Raw genomic sequence first — 17,855 nt, 5'->3', positions numbered from 1 at the left:
GTATTAGCGTAAATATTTTACTTATTGTTTTGTGGCTGATATATTGTTTATAGTTGTTTTATCATAGTATTAGAACTATCTAGAAGTTACTACACCTATCATATAATGTAGGCCCATATATTTACGAGGGGCCCACTGAGATTTTCTCAGTTATTCGTCTAGCCTATCAGTTCACGCATACTTACCATTCCACATGTTTCTCTCCATTTTTAATTTTCATACTCAATGTACAGTGTTTACTGAACGCATTTGAACTTAAATTAACACAATATTTAATAACTCATCGTTCGTAATTTACAACTATAAAAAAATAATTAAAATAACTGTTATTTTAAAAGTTATTATTTTTTTTTTTAGGCGCATTTTAAAATCCTTCTCATGTTTTCAAAAAAAAAAAAAAAAACACCAAATGAAATTATCTAAGATAACAATAATAAAAAATTTGGTTGATCTATTTATTTTTCAAAAAATTATGGCTATTTTTATCAAAAAATTATGAAAAATATTGAAATTTGTTGATTTCAAAAGACATAATTCTTTTGAGATTTGTTCAATTTACGGGGAACGGGGTAATTTTTTTCAATTTTCGAGAGCAATGTCTTAAACAAAACTCGATTTGTAATCTTATGAAATATTGTTCATTAAAATCGGTCCAGTAAAAGCTGAGAAAAGTTGGCGACTGACATAAAAAAAACATATCATAGTAAAATTAATTTCTCTTCAATTTCGCAACGAAGTTAAAAAATCTTGAATATATTAAAAATGAGCACAAGAACAGTGATGAATTGCGAAATGAAAACAATTTTTAGTTGGAACACTATATAATATTTCCCTATCAATGAAGAATCGTCTATCTGCCCTTTTATGGATCTGATTGAATTACAGCGATAGATATTACATCAATAAATAATATTCTTACTTTGATTTTTGTTATGTCTTTTTAGAACTAATTGACGGGTAATTTTTTTTTTATTAGAAAATATTTTTTTATTATTTTTACTACCCATTTAAAAAAACCAAGTACAACACTACACTTTAAAAAATTTTAGCCAAAATACACGAAAATATTTCGCGATATGTCGTGATAATAACTCGCGACAAGTAGTGCTGCAGTAGATACGACAAAATTAGTTTTGTTTATTTACATAAGCACATAAAGTATAGTTGGGGATACATTTATGATTTTTTTAATCAAATCAAAGGACTTGGCATGATATCCTAGTAATAGAAGAAATTAAGATATTATATTATCATCAGGAACGATATTTAATAAAAATTCTAAAAAGTAATAACAGTTCAAACATTGAGTACCGGCATAATAAAATTGGTCCGCACGTGTTAGGGAAATTATTTAAAGAAATATTGATAACGTTTTCGACGAAATATCGAGCCACACCGCACGCCGCACCGTCAACTGTTAATATTTTTAAAATATAACCGATATGAGCAGCACTAGTCGACAAAAAAATCTATAAAAGCGGTCTAAAACATATCTTAAAAGAATGCATTTTACTCACTCTGTATTACATTTAGAGCTTTAACACTTATTACAAAATTGAACGAGGGCAATATTTCAAAGACAATCTCATAGCCATTTTGTGATCAACCTAATATTAAGCTTGATAATTGAATTTGAAAATGTACTTTTTTATTAAACTTCAATCAATTATAACTCTTTACTAATACAATATACCCAAAAACTCATATGAAATCATCTCCAAAATATTGTACTCATTCGTTTTTACAATGGGTGTTATTGCACTAAGTGCAGTATATAGTGTGTTAAATGCATTTTAAAAAGACATGTTTTTATGCTCTAAAATTGGCTGTATAACGTTCTCTTAACGAAAATTCAAAATTAAAAGTACAGATATAAGTAATATTTGGCTAAAGACTCGCATTCCAGTATAATAAGTTATTCGTAAGAAAAATAAAAGAATTTAAGATTTAACTATAGACAAAATCAAATTTTGAATGTTAGATATATTTACTAATAATGATGTAATAAAAATTGTAAATTGGAAAATTTTTTTTAAGAATTTTAGTTATACTTTCAAAAAGAGTATTTATTGAGCAAGTAAAATAATATTAATTCTATTAATAAAATTATTATCATTTTAGCTTAAGACGATTTATATAAAATATAATATAAATGAATGTAAAAAAAAATATTTATTCAGCAGGATTAATTGAATTAATAAAAAAAAAAAAAATGTTCCACTGAAAAATGACTAGGTTTTTGAAATGGGTAAGCAAAATAAAATGTTATAATTTGAAATCCGTATTTTCAAGTAATTTGATGTTCATTTAAATAATAAATCTTTAATTTTAATCAATACATTATTATGATCCATTACATTAAAAAATAATTGTAATTACTTTTGCATTTATCATTAAAAATTTTTAATATGAATGTAAATTTTATACATATTTACTATAATTTTTACATAAATTATTATTATAAATTATTTTTATTAAAATTGAATGCGTTATAAACTTTAAATACATGATTGAAAAATTTGTATATTTTATTCAAGAATTTCGGTTATTATTTCATAAAGATTATTTAATGAGCAAGTAAAATGACACAATTTCTATCAATAAAATTATTGATTAGGCTTAACACGATTTATTTAAAATATAAAGTGAAGGATAATAAAAAATTTAAATATTTTATCAAAAAACTAATTAGGACAACCATTTTCATAAGCATAGTTTGTTAAAAATGAAAAACCTCTTCTGGTAGCTTCATAAATGGTATTTTTACTCCATGGACAATTATGTTCATGAGCGTATTTTAAACAACGAAACTGACCATTTGCTGCAGCAAGTCTTGTAGTACCTTCATCCCATTTACATCCATTTTCGTGGGCATATATTAAGATATCTAAATTACCACGCATGGCAGCTGTAACTATTGTACCTTCATCCCAATTGCATCCATTTTCATGAGCAAATTTCAAACAACTAATGCAACCACTAGCAGCCGCTTCCCTCATTGTGCCTTCGTCCCAATCACAACCATTTTCATAGGCATATTTGAGGCATTCTAAATGTCGATTTGCAGCAGCCCCTCTCATCGTACCTTTGATCCAATTATATCCATTTTCATATGCATATTTTAAACAATCTAAATTACCATGCAATGCAGCTGTAACAATTGTGTCTTCATCCCATTTACATCCATTTTCATGAGCATACAATAAACAGTCTAAACAACCACTTGCTGCAGACGCTCTAGTTGTGTCATCATCCCATGGACAGCCATATTCATGTGCATATTTAAGACAATCAAAATGACCTCTTAAAGCAGCTGCTTTTGTTGTGCCAGTGGCCCATTTGCATCCGTTTTCATGAGCATATTTCAACATTTTCAAATTACCATAACCTGCAGCTACTTTTGTTGTTTTTTCATCCCATAAACATCCATTTTCATGTAGATATTTTAAAATTTCAAAACTACCTCTTTTAATAGCTACAGTAAGTATGGTGTCATCAAATGGACAACCATTTTCATGCGCATATTTGAAAATTTCTAAACTACCACTTTTAATAGCCGCAATAAGTAAGCCGTCATCCCATGGACATCCATTTTCATGAGCATATTTTAAAATTTCTAAACTACCCCTTTTAGTAGCCGCAGTAGTTATTCCATCATCCCATGGACATCCATTTTCATGTGCATATTTTAAAATTTCTAAATTACCAATATTGGTAGCCGCAGTAGTTATACCAATATTCCATGGGCATCCATTTTCATGTGCATATACTAGACATTTTAAATGACCATTAGCAGCAGCTTCCTTAGTTGTATTTTCATCCCATGGACATCCATTTTCATGAGCGTATATTAAAATTTCTAAATCACCATTAGAAGCAGCTAGTCCCGTTATTTTTTTTTCCAATTTGCATTTATTTATATGTGCATATTTTAAGCAATTTAAATGTCCATACTTAGCAGCAACCAATGTTATATTATCATCCAACGGACATCCATTTTCGTGTGCATATGTTAAGCACTTTATATGTCCCATTCCAGCAGCAACTTTAGTTGTTCCTATATCCCAGTCACATCCATTTTCATGGGCATATTTTAAACAAACAAAATAACCTCTAAAAGCAGCAACTCTTATTGTACCTTCATCCCATATACAACCATTTTCATGAGCATATATTAAGCAATCTAAATTACCATGCATTGCAGCGGTTACCATTGTACCTTTATCCCAATTACATCCATTTTCATGTGCATATTTTAAACATTCTAAACAACCACTTTCTGCAGCTCCTCTCGTTGTGCCCTCATCCCATTGGCATCCGTTTTCATGAGCATATTTTAAAAACTCTAAATTACCATAACTTGCAGCAACTTTTGTTGTTCTTTTATCCCATGGAAATCCATTTTCACGTGCATATTTTAAAATTTCAAAATAACCACTATCTATAGCCAAAGTAGTTATTTTATCATCTAATGGACATCCATTTTCATGTGCATATTTTAAAATTTCTAAATTACCTCTTACAGTAGCCGCTTTAATTATGCCATCATCCAATGGACATCCATTTTCATGTGCATATTTTAAAATTTCTAAATTACCTCTTACAGTAGCCTCAGTAGTTATGCCAATATCCAATGGACATCCTTTTTCATATGCATATTTTAATATTATCAAATTATTTCTTGCGACAGCAGCAAATGTTGTGCCTACATCCCATGGACATCCATTTGCAAATACATATTTTAAACAATCTAAATTACATCCTATAGCAGCATATCTAGATATTGCTTTATTCCAGTGACATCCATTTTCATGTGCATATTTTAAACATTCATAATGTCCATTCAAAGCAGCGTTACTTGTTGTTTGTTCATTCCATGCACAACCATTTTTATGTGCATATTTTAGGCATTCTAACTGTCCAAATTTTGCAGCTTCTGACGTTGTACTTATATCCCATGGACATCTATTTTCATGTGCATATTTCAAGCATTCTAAATGCCCATTTGACGCAGCCGCAATCGTTGTTCTTACATCCCATGGACATCCATTTTCATGTGCATATTTTAAACATTCATAATGTCCATTCAAAGCAGCGTTACTTGTTGTTTGTTCATTCCATGCACAACCATTTTTATGTGCATATTTTAGGCATTCTAACTGTCCAAATTTTGCAGCTTCTGACGTTGTACTTATATCCCATGGACATCTATTTTCATGTGCATATTTCAAGCATTCTAAATGCCCATTTGACGCAGCCGCAATCGTTGTTCTTACATCCCATGGACATCCATTTTCATGTGCATATTTTAAACATTCATAATGTCCATTCAAAGCAGCGTTACTTGTTGTTTGTTCATTCCATGCACAACCATTTTTATGTGCATATTTTAGGCATTCTAACTGTCCAAATTTTGCAGCTTCTGACGTTGTACTTATATCCCATGGACATCTATTTTCATGTGCATATTTCAAGCATTCTAAATGCCCATTTGACGCAGCCGCAATCGTTGTTCTTACATCCCATGGACATCCATTTTCATGTGCATATTTTAAACATTCATAATGTCCATTCAAAGCAGCGTTACTTGTTGTTTGTTCATTCCATGCACAACCATTTTTATGTGCATATTTTAGGCATTCTAACTGTCCAAATTTTGCAGCTTCTGACGTTGTACTTATATCCCATGGACATCTATTTTCATGTGCATATTTCAAGCATTCTAAATGCCCATTTGACGCAGCCGCAATCGTTGTTCTTACATCCCATGGACATCCATTTTCATGTGCATATTTTAAACATTCATAATGTCCATTCAAAGCAGCGTTACTTGTTGTTTGTTCATTCCATGCACAACCATTTTTATGTGCATATTTTAGGCATTCTAACTGTCCAAATTTCGCAGCTTCTGACGTTGTACTTATATCCCATGGACATCTATTTTCATGTGCATATTGCAAGCATCCTAAATGCCCATTTGATGCTGCTGAAATCGTTGTGCTTACATCCCATGGACATCCATTTTCATGCGCATATTTTAAACATTCCAATTGTCCATTTGCAGCAGCGTCTCTAGTTGTTTCTTCATTCCATCTACAGCCATATTCATGTGTATAAATTAAGCATTCTACATGCCCATATTCAGCAGCAACGCTTGCTGTATTTTTATCCCATTTACAGCCATTTTTATGAATGTATATTAAGGTTTCTAAATTACCATATTTCGCAGCTGCTTCTGTTGTGCCTACATCCCATGGACATCCATTTTCGTAGGCATATTTTAAGCATTTTAAATGCCCGTTTTCAGCAGCTTCGGAAGTCGTAAATTCATCCCATTCACAACCACTCTCATAAGCTTGTTTTAATGTTTGTATGTTACCAATTTTAGCAGCATTTCTCGTCGTACCTTTTTCAAACGGACATATTTTTTTTGCACCCGAATATTTATTTTCAATGCCTAAATGAGCACAATAATTAACTTATTTTGTCCTATTAAATTATTTTAAATTATCTAAAGTTACAGTTATTGGCTATTTTTATTAAGTCTATGCGCATTATTTTTATGTGGACACTATTTTGTGTATATGCATATTAATAGAGGCGATGTGCACACATATTTGTAAAAATAAAAATAAATATATACAAAATTATTTTGTTTATGATACAAGCGGTATGTTCATATTTCGTTTTAATGATAGTAAAGTTTTTTTGCATACCTGTTATGTTAAATATTAATTTAAGGTTATTATTATGTATTTTTTTGTAGACATATAAATTATACATCAAACATTATGATATTAAGTTATTGTATCGTACGAGGCAGCTAGATCGTAGGACGACTAATTGTGCACCACACTAAATTATCGTTTTACCTTAAGTCTATTTAAATCGCTATTATTAAAACGGGAGAGAGGTAATCTGGGAGGTTAATGGCTAATCACACATCCAATAAATAACTAGAGTAGACAATAGTCAAATAACAAATAACCACATATATTAAAGGATTTCAATGAGTCTCTTAAATTTAAGGGGTAGCGGTGGGCATCTAAATACTAATGGCCGGCGAAACGACTTATTGAAAATAGTCAACTAAATAAAACAAATAATAAACATTAGAAAATTATATAAAATTCAGTTGAATAGCTGAATCATGAGTGATGAGTGGATTATATGAGATCTTGTGGTGACGGTGTTGAACATCAAAATAGGCTTTCAAAATAACTTGATTAAACATGAAATTAACTTGAAATGTAGTCTTTATACTAGCATGAAATAATAACGTGAATAAAATTGACACGGCCCGCGTTGCTTCGTTATACACGATGCCCCGCGACTCGTGCCACCTTTATCAGCCGTCGCCCTACTATGAGTATTTGACTGACCAACACCGCGTGTTATACGCTACGGTGCAAAGTCCAGCAAATGCCGCACGGCCGACGACGACCCGCCGAAAATGGTGCGAGAGTCTTCCTCCCGTTGTGAAAGCGACAACGTCGACCAACCGAACCGCACCCGCGCACCGTCGCCTACAACGCTGCTAACCATTTGCCGTCCAAGGATTACGCCGGACATCGCGTCGTCGACGCCAGCGAAATTGCCGCGATATTATGCTAAGATTATTATTACTGTGTTAATCTTTTCGGTTTGTTTTATTTTTGTTAACATAATCTGTTGTCGCTCATTTAATAAACGGCCCACGGGTCTCTACCCTCAAAACCAGTGTCGACCACATTTTTGCGACGTAAGTCGTGTCAAAATATAAAATTAACTTGACATCCAAACATAGGTGACTTATTTAAAGAAGACAAAATAAATTAAAAAGAAAAAGGTTCCAGACAAAACCACCACTCTTAATTTAAAACTTTTCATTGCCCCTTGACACTAATTAGCGCTGACAGAATTCTATGACCCCTAGGATCTAAACATGTAAGATAAACCTGTAGGTGTTTTAAAATACCTAAAAGGTTCTTACGGTAATATAATAAAACAGAATTTTCATCTGGAATACGACTAACATTTATTAAATTATACCCTTTATATTTTAAGAATATTTATTTAATTTTCACAGGGTAGATATTATTTGTAAAAAAAATTGCATTGATACAATTAATATAAGAATATCTTCTATTCCCATTGTGTTATGTCCCAATGGTAAAGGATTTATTTTTGTCTGTCCAATAAAATTCTTAACACTTACAGGACCGATTTTGTGGCTCTATATATTAAAAGACTGCAAATTTAAACTAGTTGAATCTATCAGTATCCAAAATTAGAAAAGAACACAAAATTGTAATATGTTTAAAAACTGAACAAAAAAAAACATATTAATATCACTGGAAAAATGATCCGAATATTCCCATTTGACAGTATAATATTTTTAATATAATCATTGATTTCACACAGAAATAGTGTATAAATGAGCAAAATTAGTTCAAAGTAACTGATATCATCTTTATGATATAAATGTTTTTCATGCTTCAAGGATACTAAATAATTGTATAAATTTAATAAAATTACTGATATTTATCTTAATTAAATGTGACAGTTAAAAAAGTATAAGATAATTATTATTTTTAATAGTTACATAAAGCTGTATATTTTAATAATTTAATCAAAAAATATATATCATGAATTGTAAATAATTGGTTAAATAATATATTGACTGATATCTAATAAATAAAAAATTCTCAATAAATTTCAAGAAATCGAGTGTTTTGTTCTTAATTGATAATTATATATTAAATATAGTTGAGAAAATATAAAATTGTATTTGTTTATTACAAAGTAAATAAAAAAACCGGTAGCACAGTGTGGACGTGGCATAGATGAAACAAATATAGATGATATATAACAGTGATTAAAATCACTATCATAAGAAACGCGTCGATGCAAATCTGTAGATAGTATTTAATTCTAGAGAATTGGTAGATATTTACAAAAGCAAAATAAACTCATATTTCCTTAATTAAATCTTAATTAGTGGTTATTTGCTTTTAAAGTATAATATATAAATAAATACTAATATATAGTAATTAAATATAGTATGAAATTGATATTCAATAACGTAGTATTGTAATTTATTGGGTAAATTAATAGATGTAATATAAGATGTATAGATTTAATAGATGTATAAAAAGTTTTGATAAGGTACTCTCAAGTGATAATGTGAAAAAAAGGCGGAAAGAGTATTTTGAATATATTAATATTATTCAGTTATTTTACAAATACAAGGAGAGGTGACGTGGTGCATGTTGTTTGCTGACGATATAGTGTTAATAGGAGGAAATTAACCAAAGGCTAAGAGGTGTGGAGATCAACTCTTGAAAATAAGGTTTAAGAATAAGTAGAAGTAAGACAGAGTATATAGAGTACGAGTTTGATAAAGGAGAACACGAGGTAGGTGAAATGAGAAGGTCAGTGACAATAGGCGAAGACATGATTGGAGAGGTGAAGAGTTTTAAGTATTTAGGGTCAGTTGTGCAAAAGAGCGGGGGTATTGACGTCTTATGTGATAAAAGAATTCCAATGAGGTTGAAAGGTAAATTATGCAAGATTGTAATAAGGCCAGCTATGGTGTATGGTTCAAAGTGTTGGGCGGTTGATAAGAAAATAGAGCAGAGAATGAGTCTATATATCTTTACTTTAAACGCGTATAAAAATAAATGAACCTGTATTGTTATGATAATTGTGCAGTGGGGTTAATGAATAATTAGTAGTAGACAACGAATAGTTTTGAATAAGCATTATTTAATCGTGTTCGAACCGTTATATAAATAATATTGTGTTATAACTTAACCTTAAAACGATTAATGTTATAATTTATAAATAATTATATTTCCAAAATTAAACTGACTATTGAATTTTTTGTAAATTTAAGTGTACTTTTATTTCAAAAATAACCAAACCCTTGACAAATCTTTTGAAAAAGGATAGTGACTTTATTTGGAGTGATCTTTGTATGAACTCATTTAATCAAATAAAGAAACTACTATCGCAAAAAACCATAATGCAATATCCGAATTTTTCACGCCTGTTCACATAATAACAGACGCCAGCAACTCAGCCATACTATCACAAGGGAAACTTGGGTCTGATTTACCGATATTACACCGATATACATTTCTCGCACATTAAACAAGACAGAAAAGAACTACATCAAAACTGAGAAAGAACTTTTATCCATAGTATGGACAGTATAACAATTTCGACCTTATTTTTTCCAAAAGAAATTTACAGTAATAACAGACCAAAAATCGCTAATATTTAACATAATGTATATTATAAATAAGAAAGTATTTAAAAGAAATCTACTATGTCTGTTATGTTTTCAGCCATAAAGAATAAACGTCGATTCTACAATGAGCAAAATATTACCAAATTAACCATCATTCGAATAGGAAGTGGATATGATCGGTTAAACTGGGAACAAATACGGTCCATAATCAGATATATTTTTCGGAAATCGAAAATAAAAATATGAATGAGGAGTACCCAAAAGATATATAAAATCTACACAAGTAGAGAAATAATAAAAATAATGAAGTACTTGTAAAAATGTTTTGTTCCTAATGAATATTGTGGACTAAAAGGAATTCTCATCTGAAGCTAAAAAATAATATTTTATATTATACTTTTATTTTTCAACTTTTTTAAATCTGCAATAAGACTTTTTCTTAATTTTTGATAATATTACTAATTAGTAAAAATGAGTATTTACAAATAAAAAAAAAATTTGTGTTTCAAATTTTTACTGATTTTGATTTTTAATATGTTAAAAATAATTAAAATGACATATTTAACCTATCTTTTAAAGTTGATTTTCGTAAAAGATTATAATAAATAAATAAATAATAAATCATTAATTAAAAAAACTTGGAATTTTTTTCTAACTCAAAAATTATTAAGAAAAAAATGCAAAAAATTCATTTGCACAGGTGAGTTTGAACCTCATGCTCCAAGTGTTAAAGACTTATTTTACCTATTCGGCAACCGTACGTAAGTTTATCTCCACCAATATTTATACAAAACTACAATTTATTTTGTCTCAAAATAAATTAACTCATCGATGCATCTAGTTTCTCCTGCAAAAAATCCATGAAAGGTGTTAAACTACAAACAATTAGCTTTGGTTCATATAAAACAGTTATTAAATTTTTTAAAAGTGAAAACATTTCCTTCCATTCCTACCAGTTAAAAGAAAACACACCGTTCAGAATTGTCATCCGCAACCTCCACCCTTCAACTGATAAAGCTTATATTTCTAACGAACTAACTAATCTAGGGTATCAAGTCAAAAACATAACTAATGTTCTCCACAGATCTTCCAAAACACATTTGCCCCTTTTCTTCGTTGACCTTGAAAAACCTGAACTGAATCAAGAAATATTCAAACCCACTTCTCTCTACTATTCTATAATAAAAATAGAAGTCCCACCACCAAAAAATAAATTCCCAATGCCAACGCTGCAAGTCCCATGGACACACCCGTAGTTACTAAAACTACAACCCCAGATGTGTTCGCTGTGGTGAAGACCACGACTCCTCTGTTTGTAAAAAAAAACCGAAATGAACCGGCCAAATACGCTCTATGTGGAGGCTCCCACTCGGCAAACTACAGGGGCTGTCAGTCTTATAAAGACCTACTAAAGCACAGAAAATCACATTTCATCTCAAACATTAAAACCAACTACACACAAAATGTAAATTCAGATGAAATTCACACTGAAAAAATATATTAATTACTCAACATTTTCCACCCCTTCCCCACTTTAAAATTACTCAACAAAACCACAGCAAAGAATCCATCTATATCTGCCGCCAAAACAATCTAACTGCTTACATATATTTTAACACATCTTTCGCCTCTCTTACTTTCCTCCTATTTTGAAGACAGTGATCATTATCTCCATCTTAAAACCTGAAAAATCCCCCCAAAAGTCGACGTCTTATAGAACAATTAGTCTTTAACCAGTGCACATCACCTTCACCCTTCGTAAAAATGATTGTCCTAACATAACTCTCAACAACACCATTATTCCTCAGGCAAGGAACTGAACTACCTGAACTTACTATTAGACAGAACGCTCATATGGGGTTTTCATATTAAAAGTAAACTGAAATAGCTAAATACTCGCCTTCATCTAATAAGACCGCTCATTCAATACAACCAAAACATTTCTTATCATCTACTTCTATATAAATCCCTCCTCTTACCAATATGGTCATATAGTATTATGCTCTGGGGTACTGAAAAGCCTTCTAATACAAGGACAATACAGGCGTTTCAGTCTATTTGTCTCCGTATTATAACCAAAGTACCGTGGACGTCACCAACAATTCCCTCAAAAGCTCAAAATAACAACAGTAAAAGAGACTGCATCTATATTCAACCAAAGACTACATTCCAAAATGCAATCCCATCCAAACCGTCTTATAACTCAGCTACATTCAAAAACTCTCCCGGGCAATCCAAACAGGCGCCTCTAACGTAATTAGTCAAGAGACTTACTTAATGTAATCTAACCCAATTTAATTAAATTTTCATACACAGGTGTCTATTTTGTTTCTTGTCGCATATTTACTTACTGTACATACAGCTGTATAATTTTTAAATTTTTAATAAATGTTCTTAAAAAAAAAAAAGAATAGGTTATGAATTATAACCATTTATAAACTCTTTTATGAGGGTTTTATAAATGTTATTTTTATTCTTAAAGCGTTCTTAAAAATTGACATAATTGCATAAAATGGAAATTTAACATACTGGTATAGGAAGCGTTTTTATGATAGTGATATTAATCAATGTCATATATCATCTTTACTTGGTTCAACTATGCAATGACCCGACTTTGTTGGTTGTTTTCTTGTGTTATTTGTTTAAATAAATATTAATTCGATTTATTAGATAAAAAATTTATTTGAATAATACATTTTAAAACAATTTCATGAAAAATTCATTTAGATAATTTTGAAATAAAATTATTCAAATTAAAATACATTTGAATAATTTTTATTGAACAAATGTCAATATAGTACATTAATAGTTGTCAATTAATCAGCACATTTGTTTTACCAGAACATAAATCAAAGTCATTTATTTTATTTTACGTTATAACAGTAAAAACTTTTATAATATTACTATGTTATTTGTTTTAAATAATTGAAACGTTATAGATTTATAATGTTTTCTGTTTTTGGTATTTAAACAATATTTTTACGAATCCTTGAATTATACTATGTCTTATTTTTTTTACATATGTTAATAATTTTATTTGTTTTAAAACCATCAGGATATTGAAGTTGGCCTCAATTGACTATAATGTAATCGGCTGACTTATCCTTTGTGTGCCACCACCACGACAAAGCAGTCAGAGTCCGGCAGAGAATCAGTCAGAACATTTGTGTGTTAGAACCTCTGATTTCGCAAACCATATTGTTAATTTGATTTAACATTAACTTCTATCTCCTCTACCGGCTCACTAAGTTACTGTAACTTGATTACTGTAACCATTATTTATGTTTACGTTTTTTATATTTAAACACGTTATTGATAATTTTTTATCTTATTATGAATTAACCCGTAATTACTTGCATGTAAGAATTTCCCTCATAGTTAATGTTGAAAAACAATGCAGTTCTATTTTCCTCAAAATAATTTTATCTTATAAGTTATAAGGATTCAACAATATGTCTTCGATTTCTGTTTTGTTTGGTTTTTTGTTATATTTCGTTTGTAGTTATGTTCTGTAAGTTTCAGCCGACAAGTTATTTACGATATCAGAGACCGTGGAATTTTGCCCGATGACTCTTTTTCATGAGATGAGTTGCTGCGGCTTGAGTTATTATTGCATTTGTAATGATAAATATCCTATATTGAAATGGCGGATTTTTTTTAATACTTAAACCATTATAGTATAACGTTCATATTATAGTACATCAATTCATATTTAATTTGTCAGTCTGAATTCAGCTACAATCGAGTTAAAAATCGAAGCCACTTATTATCTACAAATGCTTCAAATTTTGTTTTCACAAAACACTTAAAAATAATGTACAGAGATGAGCTTGCTGTGAAAACAACTATAAGTACTTTTTGAAATTATCTCCTTCAAATAAAATTGTAGATAGTAATAGTGTTTTCACTAATATTAATTTTTACAGCCAAAAACTAATGAAAATGTCCTAAATAGAAATATTTTGAATAATTTTTTTAAAAAAAAAAGAAAGCATTAGATTACTCTCTTTGTTCAAACCAGCAAAGTTTAGTCACTCGGAATTGTAAAAAGGGTATATACCGACTTAATGACAACCAATGATTTATTATTAATTCAACACAACAGTATTCATATTGTTCTTTTTATCTATGCACCTCCTACTAACAAGTTCTGTTGAAGAAGAATTACACAGCCAACCTACCCGTAATATTTCCTAAATAACGCTNTTATATTGTCCTTCTATCTATGCACCTCCTACTAACAAGTTCTGTTGAAGAAGAATTACACAGCCAACCTACCCGTAATATTTCCTAAATAACGCTTATAGGCTGATAAGTACCTCAAAAAANCTTATAGTCTGATAAGTACCTCAAAAAATGCCTGGACGCAACTCATACGTACCCTAAAAAAATTCAACTCATACTTCATTTGGAGATTGGGCCGCAACTCACCAACATCAGTTCTGTTTGTCATTATTATACATTTTTTTTTACATTTACAATTCAAATTGTTTTATGGTAGTTATAAAGTTATAATTATGGCGTTATTAAAACAATTTCAAGCTCTGCTTTTCACGACTGGATTTCAAATAACAAATTAACTAATGATGAGAATCAGTTTTCTATTCTTAATAGCTCATTGAATTATATTCTGGCAACCTTAAATAGTCTTAGATAAGAGAATAATAAACTATTTATTGATACTATAAAAATATTACACTAAAAACCTATTGTTTGATATTGGGGAAAAACAATAGGTAACTTGTTATGGAATAGGTAAGGAGTTGTACAATGTAGCTTTTTTGTTGTATGTTAGTCGTAAAACCGATATCGAATAGTAAGTCCGACGAACATACGCGTACCTAAAATTGTATTCCAATGTGAAATATAAAAGTTATATCATGAAAATTCAGTCCACATTATTAACTAAAATATAATGTTTACGAATGAAAAATAACTGGGAAGAAACCAAGAAAACGCCCAAGGATACAATATTTTGAATATATCCTAGGACTTATAACCTATTCGTCTTTTGTTTCACNACATATCCTAGGACTTATAACCTATGCGTCTTTTGTTTCACCGAAGAATTTAGCGTCAAATAGAGAAGAGTAACTTCACCGATAAGGCATTGGACTTTGAAAGATGATGATGATGAGAGTGTTTTAGTCGAATTAAAAATATCGTAAGTTACCAACTACCTATTCTTATTTGAAAAGTCATTAATAATAATTAAATTATTTTAATTGACATTGATTAAAATATAGCTATGGTCATACAAATAAATAAATATTTTAAAGTTAGTAGTGAAAAATACGTTCAAAAAAAGTCAATTGAATTTAGAGATTAATACTAAAAAAGTGGAATAATGCATTTCATTGAACAAAATTTTATAGAATGACCAAGAATCACAAAAAAAATTTCATATTAGAAATGTTTAACGTATGTAACGGGTTTTTGAAAAAATCCTTCTTTCTTAATTATTCCCTGTGTACGGACGCAGCTTGTCAAAGCAATTTTATAGTATCAAATAACGATAAAAAGACCGACCAATGATTTTTTGATAAGTAATAACAGTAACGTTTTTTTTTTAGTGATGTTGTTACCAATAATTCATTGATAGTGTTTTAAATTTTAACTAATCTATGATAATTATATTACAATAATTATTGAAATATCAAATAAACATAGCATGCTACGATAACTCAATATACTCTTTTTAAGATAATATAATTATTTAACATCTGTTATTATTAATTACCCCCATAGGACACTCCTATGCGTGTAATTCCACCTAAAATTTTTTTATATGAAATCATGTGTCATTTTATATGATTGGGTGGTATTACCTGTATCATCCCTGTATGTCTAATAAGTATGATATATATTTAATTAAAAATATATTCAAACCATAAAAATATAAATTTAATAAATTGAATTATCCTTAAAAATTACAATTTAATTTCAGCAAAATTCGTAGATTTTACATTTTTGACTTAAAATTGATATTACTTTTAATTTAATTTATTTAATTTATACCATTCAAAACATTTGTTTTTTTTTTTCATATTAAATATAAAAATGTTTAAAATATTTTTTTTTAAAAATTCAATTACTACGCTTTATGTATGGAAATTTCTAAAACATTGAAACATATTTAGTAAAAGTTAACTTAATGAAATTATCTTTTGAAAATGTTTCAGATATTAGATATAAATTATAAAGTTTATTTGATAAACTTATTACATATAAATAATGTAAAATTAAATTTACCTTCGTTAAATATCAAACAGAAATTTGTCATAAAAAAATATATTAGTTGCCAGTTCTAGAATAAAATCAAAAAAACCTTTTAGATTTCAATCAAATAATTCATATAAAATGTGTACCCACCTCCATTTTTACCTTGCTTCTTTTTACTTAAATGTTATATTTTGAATAATTAATGACAATTTTTTATTTAAATAGGTGTTTATATATGAAAATTTTCGGACATAGTTGATTATTCTTTAATTTAAAAACACTATTTACTTAACTATTTTAGTAAATCTATTCATACGCATGTAAAAAAAAGTTGGACAAATCGTGGTTGCCACAAACACATTCTTATCTTAATAAAATGTGATAAATATTTAGAAAAAATAAAATAGAAATTTGTCATAAAAAAAATATATTAGTTGTCAGTTTTAGAATAAAATCAAAAAAAACCTTTTAGATTTCAATTAAGTACTTTAAATAAAATGTATTACTCACCTCCATTTTTACACTTCTTATTATTACCTGTGTTTACCCTTGTAATATAATATGAATAACTAATGACAATCTATTGTTTAAATAAATAAATAAATATATATATATATATATATATAAAAAATCATCAACATAACTAATTATTATTTTCTATTCTTTAATTTAAAAAATTATTTTGAGTAAAACTTATGTATATTTACTTTATTATTTACTTAATTATTTTAGTCGACCTATTCATACACATGTAAAAAATGTTTAATATAACTTTATTCGTTTATTAGATATGAACATTAAAATTTTTTAATTTTTGAGTTAATATACATGTATATAATACACAAGGGATTATAAATATAGGTAGTTAATTGGTTTTTTATGATATCGCTGCCACAATCAAGAAGTATTTACTGTGAATTATGACTATCAATAGATATATTTTCTGTATTGCCAGTTGATGTATTTATAAACTCACATAATGTGCTTTACTACTAAAATTGATAATAAATTCTATCTACCTGCTATAATTGATCGTAGGTAAAAGATCACAAATCATACTTAGTTTTAATAATATTTACTAACTTTACATGTAAATATACAGGGTGTTCAGTAAAGAAGGAAACGAATTTCTATTGTACTCATTGTTTGTAACAATTTAACTGTTTTCTAACTTACTGAACACCCTGTATAAAACCAATGAATTTTCACCTAACAGACAACTCTAAATAGCGATTGACGACATTTTTACTATTTTTTTTATGCAAATTCCTATGTATAAATCTCTTAATTACACCTCACAAAATATCTTTGAAAATATAATTACTTTATTTTTTTAAGAAAAACGGCTCTTTGTTGGGCTTAAATACACGAAAAATTAATTTTCTTAAATCCTAAAATC

At 28.9% G+C, this 17,855-nt stretch overlaps 1 protein-coding gene across 4 annotated transcripts; it reads right to left on the bottom strand.

The window, feature by feature from the left end:
* Window positions 1-2,496: 2,496 nt before the first annotated feature.
* On the bottom strand, window positions 2,497-17,273 carry LOC126893714 (uncharacterized). Of its 4 annotated transcripts, none has more exons than XM_050664153.1 (4): window positions 17,164-17,273; window positions 16,967-17,036; window positions 16,487-16,541; window positions 2,497-6,457 (listed from the first exon to the last, which is right to left on the bottom strand). In XM_050664153.1, exons 2-4 carry the CDS (start codon window positions 16,970-16,972, stop codon window positions 2,685-2,687), a joined length of 3,834 nt encoding a protein of 1,277 aa, XP_050520110.1. In that variant the 5' UTR covers window positions 16,973-17,036; window positions 17,164-17,273; the 3' UTR covers window positions 2,497-2,684. The 4 variants fall into 4 exon arrangements, with proteins under 4 accessions (XP_050520110.1, XP_050520111.1, XP_050520112.1 ...); XM_050664154.1 differs by having other exon boundaries at window positions 17,176-17,230; XM_050664155.1 differs by having other exon boundaries at window positions 16,967-17,004; window positions 17,164-17,179.
* Window positions 17,274-17,855: the final 582 nt, after the last annotated feature.

Source organism: Daktulosphaira vitifoliae, unplaced genomic scaffold, assembly GCF_025091365.1.
Source record: "Daktulosphaira vitifoliae isolate Bord-2020 unplaced genomic scaffold, ASM2509136v1 Scaffold_1, whole genome shotgun sequence".
In the NCBI taxonomy this organism is placed as follows: domain Eukaryota; kingdom Metazoa; phylum Arthropoda; class Insecta; order Hemiptera; family Phylloxeridae; genus Daktulosphaira; species Daktulosphaira vitifoliae.
Note: the sequence above shows the minus strand (reverse complement) of the source record. Positions and strands in the feature narration are given on the sequence as shown.

Bases quoted from the DNA above. Each gene is read 5' to 3' on its own strand.
- LOC126893714 (XM_050664153.1), bottom strand. The intron at 6,458-16,486 runs GTAAATTTAATT...GTGCTCATTTAG, and splicing joins CTGTTTGATATTTAACGAAG to GCATTGAAAATAAATATTCG.